Source organism: Neodiprion virginianus, chromosome 2 (genome assembly GCF_021901495.1).
Source record: "Neodiprion virginianus isolate iyNeoVirg1 chromosome 2, iyNeoVirg1.1, whole genome shotgun sequence".
NCBI classification, from domain to species: domain Eukaryota; kingdom Metazoa; phylum Arthropoda; class Insecta; order Hymenoptera; family Diprionidae; genus Neodiprion; species Neodiprion virginianus.
The window spans coordinates 32,368,779-32,380,502 of NC_060878.1; the positions used below are offsets into that span (position 1 = coordinate 32,368,779).

Sequence of the window (11,724 nt, forward strand, 5' to 3'; positions counted from 1 at the left end):
CTGAACACTATTCACAACCAAAAAGCGGAAGGAAGTTTGAATTGCGACAAGAAAATTTATGTTTCTAATACCGTCACGAATTGGAACGTAAAACGAAAACAGCAAGAGGAAAAAAATAGCGAAATTTTAATTTTCAAAAAAACAATTATGGAATGTATGGTAATAAAATTTCCTTAATTCAATCACGCGAGAATGATTCGAAAGGAATCGTATTATTTAGTCCTGAAGTAGAAGTGCCAGTTTATAACGTTAGCGCCGTTCGAATACGGGCTCTTTATTTTTACTACAAATGATTAGGAGTAATCGATAATAATAATTACGGTTTGTCGGTGTTGAGAATTGGAGGGGAACCGGATCCCTTCGGGGGTGAACCAATGGCAGATCAGGGGTATCACGAGGGTGTGGCGTGGAAAGGATCCGCCTCGAATGCCCCCGAGGGCTGACGGTCTGGTCGAAAGCTTCCTCAGTCCGCACCAGTTAGAGCTCCGAACCTGATAGAAGTGCTGCCTGTCGAAGTGTCAAACCGAGTTGTTTGTTATTGTGACGCCCAATTACGTTTATGAGTACTATTCTGCCGTTATCGAAGAAACAAAGATCACGCAAGTTTTTAAATTACCTAGTGACAAGCGGGTAAGAGTAAACATTGCAATTGGAAATAGAAGACGTCACGCAGAGTGGAGGATTAAAAGAGGGGTAAGCGTATCAAGAATAGATCGCCGTATCGGCCGAAGGGGGGAAATCTGAAAACTCGTAGACAGGTTGGTGCGAGAAGAACTACTCAACAAACGTCCATTTCATATCCGTTAAAATTGCGTGGTTTTACGCAGGGGGCAGGCAGGGTGTCCTAAAGAGTGAGGGTCTGGATTACGGATTCACGATGATGAATACGCATCCACACCCCAATTATGGATTTTTGCCAAGCATGGATCTTCACTCGGTTCACCAATTGCCGCAGGAAATATCGAGTTCTCAGCAAGGGTCTATACCTCAGCCAGAGCACATTAAGAGGCCGATGAACGCGTTCATGGTCTGGTCTCGTATCCAGCGACGCAAGATAGCGCTGGACAATCCGAAGATGCACAACTCTGAAATATCCAAGCGTCTTGGCGCCGAATGGAAACTTTTGACCGACATGGAGAAGCGCCCGTTCATCGACGAGGCGAAGAGGTTGCGGGCTTTGCACATGAAGGAGCACCCCGATTACAAATACCGACCTCGACGAAAGCCGAAGACCCCGGTCCCCGTCCCCCAGGGAAAACCGGGGTCTCTTAGCCCCGGAGGATTTCCCAGTTTTCCGCTACCACCGTACTTCGCCGCCCCGACGGCACCCGTGTCGCACCACGCTCTTGATTACCCTCCGATACCTCCGTACTTCGGCTCGGCCTTCGACGCTGTTCACCTGAGCAAACTGGTCGCCCAGGGTGGCCAGAACAACGGGCCGGCCGCCGACGTCGCGAACAACAACGCGGCGTCGGCGGCAGCGGTGGTCAGCAGCTTTTATTCGAGTTTCTACCCACCGACCTCTACGCCGGGAAAGCACTATCACACATCGTCCTCTCACCTGAGCCCCCTGTTCCCCACCCACCATCAAGGACCGCCGATAATGTTCGGCTCCGGCGGTTCGGGAGGCAGTGTGGCGACAAGCAGCCCGAGCAGTTCACCGGACACAACACCGATCTCGTCGACTCACCCGCAGGTCTCGGTAGCGGCCAGTTTGGATCTCGAGCAACTCCGAAGACCCGTCTCGGTTATATTTTGAATATGTGGAAAAGAGGATGGCTTCCCCCTCTCTCTGGTACGAAATTAATCACCGCTAGGGACGGTTATTTATTGTTACAACTATTATTATCATGGATATTTTTACCACCGTTATCATTATTATTATTATTGTCAGGTTCTGTAATATCGGCTTTCATTTTGCTTGTCATTGTTCCTAATGGCATTGATGTCGTTGTTCTATCCGATTTTTCACAGCTCGTTTCAATCACTCTCATTATCATGATACTTGAATTTTTAACATTCCTCTTATCGATTGCATGCTTACGATCATTATTATGATCATTATCATTAATATAACTGTTGTTATAATGGAATTTTAACCATTTGAATGTAGGTTTAAGCTGTACCTACAATACACTCACAATTAGCGAAGAGCTTCTCCATATTATACGAGAGAGGATGAACCACTAAATTGATGTGTCAATACGTCTATGAATTAGTTATAATTCACTTGAATTAATGATCGTGAACTGAGTGAACGCGAAATAACTAAATTAGTGAGACTTACCTGAATTGTTATAAGATTATTGTAAGATTATTATAAGAATTAACGGTATTATTGTAAGAATTAACTAAGAATCAACTGATGAATTATGGAAGATTGAATCAAACTGATTATAATCAGTTCGAATTCGTACCAGAATTATCTGTGTAGAGAATGAAAATTGAAATCAGATACAAAAATTTAGTACAATTGCAAGAAATTAATTTCAATTAAGATGTAATACAAAAGAATAAGTTGAAATTTTTTCGACTTCGCTTCAACTTTTGAATTGAATTGAATTTGAATAAGTGGAATTTAAGGAGTTTTTCTGAATTAAAAAAATTAAGTTGATTACATAAATCAATTTAAAATCAAAGCAGAAACAAAACATTTACATACGCACATTACCGTATGTATATTACGAATTTTACATACGCACATTACCGTATGTAATAGAGTGTCCCAAAAAAACCGACTATTTTTTTTTTTTCAAAGAACATTGAAAAATCGTCAGAGTATCTCTAGAAAATGACCCAGTGAAAATATAAGCTCTTAATATTAATATTTAGAGGTGGCGATTTGTAATTTTCTATTTCCCATTTAAATAACATGGGAAAATTTTTTTTTGAACTTTGGAATTTTGTGATGGGATAACGAGCTACTTCATAAGTATGACAAAATCAGGTCTTATAAGAAATTTGATGCTCTACAAAAAAGGTCTGATTGACATTTTGCGTAAATCCAGCCGTTTCAAAAATATCGAGCCTCAAGCTTCGGACTGTTTAAAATTATGCTTTTTTTTCGTAAATACAACAAAAATTAATTTATATGTATTATGAACCCAGAATTATCAACTGAACAATAAATATATGCATATATTTATTCTTCAGTTGATAATTCTGGGTTTATAATACATATAAATTAATTTTTGTTGTATTTACGAAAAAAAAAGCATAATTTTATTGCATATATTTATTCTTCAGTTGATAATTCTGGGTTTATAATACATATAAATTAATTTTTGTTGAATTTACGAAAAAAAAGCATAATTTTAAACAGTCCGAAGTTTGAGGCTCGATATTTTTGAAACGGCTGGATTTACGCAAAATGTCAATCAGACCTTTTTTGTAGAGCATCAAATTTCCTATAAGACCTGATTTTGTCATACTTATGAAGTAGCTCGTTATCCCATCATAAAATTCCAAAGTTCAAAAAAAAAATTTTCCCATGTTATTTAAATGGGAAATAGAAAATTACAAATCGCCACCTCTAAATATTAATATTAAGAGCTTATATTTTCACTGGGTCATTTTCTAGAGATACCCTGACGATTTTTCAATGTTCTTTGAAAAAAAAAAATAGTCGGTTTTTTTGGGACACTCTAGTATGTAATTTAGGGTGCTTTTTTTTGGACTATTTTTTTTTTCGGTCCCATCGTGAAATTTTGTTGGAAATACAACAAAAAAAATTCCCTGAAAGATTGAGCCCTTAATATTAATATTAAGTGCTCGCCCAAGGCATGTAAAGATTTCCCGCTTAAAATACACGTAAACTTTAATTTTTTTCTTTGAAACATCTACAGTTCAGAGGCATTCTATGGTGTAGTCTAGGACGTCAGTAGGTTTTCTTCGGAATGAAATGCTCTACAAAAGTGCTCATTGCGGTGAAGTCGTAACTCACACCGGCGAAGTCGTACGGGCCACCCAAACCCAATTTTTTCATGAAATTCTTGTCTTTTTGCCCGTATCTCGTAAATAACAAGAGCTACAAAAAAAAAATATTCAACAAATTTGTAGGAAATTTAATTTCCTACAAAAAAGTTCCAGAAAACCAAATTGCTAACATCGATATTTATTGAGATATTGGGCTTTTAAGGTGAGGAAGTATGGAATTTTCATGAATTATTGAGCTAAATTGTCGAATTATTGATTGTCGAATATTTTTTTGTTTTGTAGCTCTTGTCATTGTAATGACAAGAATTGTAATTGTAATGACAAGTCATTGTAATGACAAGAATTGTAATTGTAATGACAAGAGCTACAAAACAAAAAAATATTCGACAATCAATAATTCGACAATTTAGCTCAATAATTCATGAAAATTCCATACTTCCTCACCTTAAAAGCCCAATATCTCAATAAATATCGATGTTAGCAATTTGGTTTTCTGGAACTTTTTTGTAGGAAATTAAATTTCCTACAAATTTGTTGAATATTTTTTTTTTGTAGCTCTTGTTATTTACGAGATACGGGCAAAAAGACAAGAATTTCATGAAAAAATTGGGTTTGGGTGGCCCGTACGACTTCGCCGGTGTGAGTTACGACTTCACCGCAATGAGCACTTTTGTAGAGCATTTCATTCCGAAGAAAACCTACTGACGTCCTAGACTACACCATAGAATGCCTCTGAACTGTAGATGTTTTAAAGAAAAAAAATTAAAGTTTACGTGTATTTTAAGCGGGAAATCTTTACATGCCTTGGGCGAGCACTTAATATTAATATTCAGGGCTCAATCTTTCAGGGAATTTTTTTTGTTGTATTTCCAACAAAATTTCACGATGGGACCGAAAAAAAAAAAAAGTCCACAAAAAAAGCACCCTAGTATGTATATTACGATTACAGTACATAGCTATATATGTATGTAGCTATTAATGGTCACGAAAACAAAAAATAACTTAAGACGATATTAATTTGGCTAGTAATAGGATTTTTGTAAATACATCCAAATATCTTACTATTTATTATAATATAAGTTTATTTTATATTTGTCGTATCTCTTTAATAACTTAATCATGGGTAGATATACATACCGGGACAATCTCTTGAAACTATACATATAATGCGCATGCGCGAGTTTTATCGGCTGCACGGGCAGGCTGGCCACTCCGAGTTTCAGCTGTCAAACCCTGTTTCTGGCGTCAATGTAGTTCATACGAATTTTTAAGGTTAGAATCTCAAACAGTCGAGATAGTGACTCGGAAAGTTGATGCTAATGCTCTTTGAAAATTGGCTTTATTCGAAAACATCGCCGCGGGGCGATTTCACCGACCAATGAGATTGAATTATTTGGCGCATGCGCATTGTATGTATAGTTTCAAGAGATTGTCCCGGTATATGATTCACATATTATACAATACTGATATTGGATATATATACATACAATATATAATATATATATATATATTAGGCTGGTCCCTAAAAAGGTAATTTTTGAATTTTCATTGCCTCACCCTCTTTATTTCAACTCTATCCAATATGGTAGATCAAAACTCCTAAAGTTACTTGATATTGCCACATTAAATCCACCATTTTTAATTTTGTAAATTCGAGTTCAGATTCGTAATCAGCGACCTCGAAAACCCCCAAGTACCGAGTTTTATTGGAATCAAATGACTTTTTGAATCTCTATCCATCATATTGGATCCGCTATTTTGAAGTTTCAAATTTTGAGTTCAGACTCGCAACCAGCGACCGGGAACAAGTTAGAGTTGAGTTAAAAATCTGAAAGAATTAGGGAATTATTTTCGAAATATCTGGAGCCGATTTGGTGGCCGAGCCTGTTGGAATTAAAAAATCACCTTCTTAACGGCCACCCTGACATATATATAATATTTCATGTACATAGACATGCGTATGCCGCACATAAATGGAATATTGATATCGAATACGGAGTTATTAACACCAACGAAGCGAGAATTGATGCTTTTTAAGATCGAACGCGACTTTTTTTTTACGTGGACCGACATATTAGAATAACCCCGTAATATAAAAAAATTAAAAATTATATTAGAAATTAATATGGTAATAATGATATTAGTTATAAGAACTACACATGCATATACAATTACTATGCATGCGTATGCATAGGTATTCGAGATGTGTATACTAAAAGATTTCGTCTAAGATTAAGCAGGGTTTGGAGATCTGTAAGACTAGTCTATAAAAACGCGAATAACTCAAGATGCTGCCGAGCTGGCACTCTTTTAAAATAGCCCAAGTCAGCCCTCTTATATTACGTTTGTTAATAAATTGTTAATATTTGTTCACACCTTAAATGAAAATGATTTATTCACACCCTCAAAATTATTCACTCACACTTGACGCGATCGAGGAGAAGAATAAAAACAGTCCTACTATTCACATGCCTTGTTTGCAACCTCGAATATTTTTCCATGCTCAAATATCTATTTATATATCTCACAGGAATGAAATCTTTGAAATACATTTCGAAAAAGAGACGTTTTCATCTTGATTTGTTGTGGGTAATACCGCCGCATCAGGTTTCACTGATGCTGGAAGGCAAAAGCAAAGGGAGCCAGTGTATTTTGCGGATACCGCAAGAGCGTTCTTAGCCAGGTGAGAAATTTTATTCATACAGGGCTAATCGACGGACAAAAGGAGGAAAAAATATACGAGTGGGTAACGTAGGCCTGTGTGTGCGTGAGTGCGCGCGTGTGCAATACACGTATACACGCATACTACGCAAGGTTGTCCCAACAGAGCAATTCGGATAAAAGGACGCTAGGGAATAAATGGAAAAAATGCGGTAAAGAAAATCCTTGGACCCCTTATTGCGCGGCGGTTTACAGGAAGTTTTTTGGTACTTGGTACCAAAAGGAGCGTCTAACTCAGGCAACAAGAACAGCGGGGATTCTAGCGGCAAAAAGGTACAATTGGCCTGCAGGAAAAGTCACCTAAGAAAGAGCGAGGTAAAACATGAGGTGAGTGTACGAACTCTAGAAATAGCAGGTAGAAAAGGAAATCCACGAACTGCACGAAACGTTTTAAAGACTCGTTGCCAGGTCGCGGATCGCGCTGACTTCGATAATGAAGAAAAAACATTGCAGGTATTCGAAAAATGGAGAATTCGATTCGATCAGCGGCCGACGTTGAAGTTTCCTTGGTTCGGAATCGAGCGTGAAACCAAAAGCCGGGACAGATAAGACGGCAAGGGTTGAACGAGATCGAGCCCCAAGGGTTTTATGAGGGTCGGCAACCCTCCCGGGGTCGAGATCGGTCACCTCCCTGGACGACGTTTCGTTCCGGACTAAAACGCGCATGCTTGCTCGCTGCGTGCATGGGTGAGAGAATTGAATGTTTTCAATTTGGAAAAGGGGTTGGTGCGGATCTGACGTTGACGCTTTTGACAGGCCGCAGGAGCAGTGGCAATGCCCCGGCGGTCTGCATGCGTAGAAATCTGGACCTGCGGCTCTACCGAGGTCTGAATTCTATTCGGAGGAGGCTTGAGATTATAACTCTTTGTCCCTTCACGGAGGGCCACGTAATCGCGTTCAGCCGGAGCAGCGGATACAGACCCGAGAAGAACGTGAGACGTAAAAATTAATATACAATGCTACCGTCCGCGCTTGGCGGATTCCCATACAGGGTATTAGGGCGGATGAAATAAGGAAATATTGTGTGCAAGAACGGCACTTCGGAAAACAGAAAAGATTGCATGATACCTCGACAAGATAACTGATCTAACCTTTCTTCCGGGAAACCATTAGCTTTCGAACTGTGAAATCCACTATCCTTGATCTGTGGCTAATATCCGGCATTTAGACTTGATCGTAAAATACAAAACGATAAGATACATAGCTTGCAGTTGTCATCCTTATCGTAAATTCACTGCCGACCATCTACTTCAGCATGCAACTCAACACTCCCTTTTGGTAATTAGACAAAATCGCACAAACGCAATTATCCTTCGGTTTCTTCAGAGCGATGAGAAGAATCCCTGTGATTGTTCGGCAAACTTGCAATACCTTGATTTAAATATTGAGGGTTCCGAAGTAGAGGAAATATTCACCCAATCCAACCTTTTTTTGGAAAGCCCCTTCGATTTTGTATCACAAATTTATACACCGGACAAAAAAAAGCCGGAGATTCGGAAATACGTGAAATTTTGCGTTATTTTTTTTTTATTTTGTTGCTAACGGTCTGACGACAATCAGGTAGTTACTGTAACGAAATATGGGAAAGGGTAGGTAAGGGTTGGCTGCGAGGTGTTGGATGATTAATCTCTTCAGCGGCAGGTGTACCCAGGGTATTTTTAAGAAGCAAAAAGCCCACGAGTTCTCCCGACCGTTGCCTTCGATGTAATTCAGTTAATTTTCATTTCGAAACTCCGCTTCTTCGAAGAAATTTTCTCCCAGTCAATCCCGCGTCAAGCTGCAGCAACTAGGAGCATAATAAACGTAGGATCGAAGGGTGCAGAAATTCGGAAGCGAATAACAAACGGGGAAAGATCGAGCATGTGTCAAATTGAACCGATGTGATCTGGACATTGTGAAGTTAAGCATTTCGAAACAACGCGCCAAGCCAAATGTCAGGTCTGCCTACATTGTGTCGAGTGTAACCGGAGCCAACGATTGTAACAGTACCCTATAAAATACCGAGCGGAGTTTTGGCCTTTGAAAATGTATCGGCATAGAATAAGTCAAGGGCCAAAGAGAGGAGAGAAGGCTGGTAGTGAAGTTCTCTCGCGAGGAATCATTCAAGCGATAAAGAAGAATGCGCGCACACAACTAAACGCCTCTAAGCACTCCCGGGGGGTGGGGGGGAGGGTGGCAAGTACCTCATCTGTTGCCCCGCGAAGGGCGCAGATTCACCTTTGTTTTTCGCTCGCGTCAATTGTCGAGAAATATGTTTAAGGGGGTTTTATTGAATATACACCGCATCGCGAGAGGCCGTCTCAAATGTACAATTATTGTTTCCGATCGGGACATTGAACGGGGTACAAAAGCCGCCTGCGTAGATCAAAAGTGCGCGAGTGCACTTGACCGTGAACAATTGAAAAACGTTGAGAATCCCCGTGAATAATATTTCGCCCCGTGCTGTACGCAGAGAATAGAAATACGAATGAGGATAATTATTGTGGTCAATTGCACGTATACTTACGTACATATGCATAAATTCTAAACTGGCTAATTATCTGATCCATACGAACGTTTTCTTGTCAAATATTGAGCCGCTCTCACATCCTCGGGCGATAATTTCAGTCTTTAGCCTACGTGCACGCGAAATATACCTGGGGGTAGATGCTCTCGATCGTGAAACTATAAAACACGCGCACGCAACCCTTCGCGTCAAACGTACAACGGGGAAGAATTCACAAGAGGGTGAAGAAAAAAATGCCAAAAGGGTTAAGCCGATGTTGAATAGAATTTAATTTCGAAGTCGTATCGTGGTCGGTGCAAAAAAAAGGTGAAAAAAGGAGGAAACTTTCTTGAGGGTAAAGAGCGAGCTGACTCGTTTAAATTAGATCATTGTTTGCTCGATGAGAACTCAAAATGCCAAGCATGCGTACAGGGTGCGCTGTAAAACGGTCCATCTGGGTTTGCTGTCTCAGAAATTTCATTCCGATTGTCTTTATATTTTTATTGAATTGTCAGATGAATATTACAGTTTATTTCCATTTCCACAAACACGGCCTTACGACACACTTTTGAAAATCATACGATTCTCGTTGACTGAGTGATCGGTACAATTTCCAAGAATCCCCCTGTATCAACAGTAGATTGGGTTCTCGGTTACAATACTTCGTTTGCCGTTAGGGCAGCAGTAAGTATAATGTGCGTCGTGTTACGTACCGCCCAGACAGACGGCGAGGTTGGCCCTTTGAAGTGAAAATGGAAAATGAAACAATATATTAATGGTTGGTTCAAAGGGTTGAAGAATAAGCGCCGAAGTTGGCGAGGGGTTTCGATTCTAAATTAAAGTTTGACTCACCCCACGCGGGAGGAGAAAAAGGAAAAATTAAAACGAAAGAACAATAACACAAAGATGGATAAGAAATACTTTTCCAAGTTTGGTTTGAGAGAAAAATTAGATCTTTGTAGCGGATTGGAAAGGCTTGTTTTTCAGAGTAGGTATATAATTCTCTCCCCGAACCCTTTCCAACGCCGGCTTTCTTGCGACGATAATGAAGACAATTAAACAACGACCATTTGATAAACGTCAAAGAGCCCCCGCACCGCCCCGCAGAAAGAGCTTTTATAATAAATGTGATCTTTGTATACAACCAAAGTCGAGACTGGCTTAAGTGAGTTTCTCAATTATTCAGTCCACCCGGCTTTCTTTACTCTCGGCATAAGTTTTCCCGGTGCACCCGAATTTATTTCACTCCTAATTGTCAGAAAATCCATTGAAAACTTTTGCCGATTCTCACAAATGGCTGGCTGTGGGTAGTTGTAGCTACCTAGACACTCAAGTGCGTGGTTTGTTAATCGAATATAACCGCAATCTAATCCCGTGCATACTTGCGCAAGGGCGGAATGTACGAGTAAGACGGCAAAAGCATGCTGTTTTGATTGAACAAAATAAACTAGTGCAATAAAACATAATTTATTACCGGGTGACGGGGGCGTGGTAGTCCATAAACCAAAACCCAATGGCGACCTGACGATCCTCGGGGACGCGGAATGGTTACAAAATAGCGGGCAAATTTCGTGCATGACTATAAAATAAGCCGCGATGTCAAATCAGCCCGTTCGCGTCTCGGTTTCAAACACACGCGCGTACAATACCGGGTCACGTGTTGCTTTCAAGGAACAACACAAGGGTCGCACAATTTCCGAAACCGTACGAGGTCACCTCTTTGAAACGAAATCAATGAAATTAATTAACCCGACAAAAGGTACTCACCGCCATCTTGTTTTCATCTTGTTTGTCAATGAGAAACAAACGGGAGGACGGGAAAGGTGAAGTCAAGAACTATGCGAAACGATGAGAAGTCTGTTGATTTGAAAATAATTACTCGTATAAAAAGGCGAGAACAGACAGCCCTTCGAGATCCTTCGCATTCAGCTGCGGCTCAAAGACTGTGACATAGGTACCTACCTACCTACGCCGAGTCCTCGGCCTCACCACGTGAATATTACTTTGGTTCATGGCACATAGAACTTTCAGACTCAAGTCGAAGTTCTATTGAATGCCGGCTGGCGAGGGGTTGTTTAAAAAGTAAAGACTGAAGATCGGCGCAAAGTGTGAGGAGCGATTCAGTCCGAGGACCGGGACCACCGGTGCTCGAAGACTCGAGCCTTGAGCCTTTTTTCAAACGGGCATTACATCGTTCGCCCGCTTCATTCGCTGCATTCTGCGTTCTATTCGAGAATCGCCTTGCCCCACACATCGGCTTAAAGGCAATACGAGAGAGAAAGAGAGCCGCGTTGCTGTGCGTAGCCCGGAGCTTTCAACGCGATTCACAAGTCGAGTGCTCCATGTGCAGGCTTACAATTAGTCAATCGAGTGGAGTTGCCCACCTAAGAATCACTGTTTTTCCCCTCGCGTGGGACCCGAGCTCCACTGATGGGGTACACAGTCTAAGAAGGTTAACAGTCTGAGATATTCACGGTACTTGCGTAGGAAGAAAATCGACTATTATACGAAACGTTGAAGGCCGATTGGATCGAAATTTCATTTGACAAAAACGAACATTTTTTTCCCCCTCTTCACGGAAA

At 40.5% G+C, this 11,724-nt stretch overlaps 1 protein-coding gene across 1 annotated transcript; it reads left to right on the forward strand.

Annotated features, from left to right (window-relative positions):
• Positions 1-482: 482 nt before the first annotated feature.
• Positions 483-2,683, forward strand: LOC124298746 (transcription factor sox-3-like). The gene is made up of 2 exons (XM_046751165.1): positions 483-1,795; positions 2,114-2,683. The coding sequence occupies exon 1, from the start codon at positions 878-880 to the stop codon at positions 1,757-1,759; it is 882 nt and encodes a 293-aa protein (XP_046607121.1). The 5' UTR covers positions 483-877; the 3' UTR covers positions 1,760-1,795; positions 2,114-2,683.
• Positions 2,684-11,724: the final 9,041 nt, after the last annotated feature.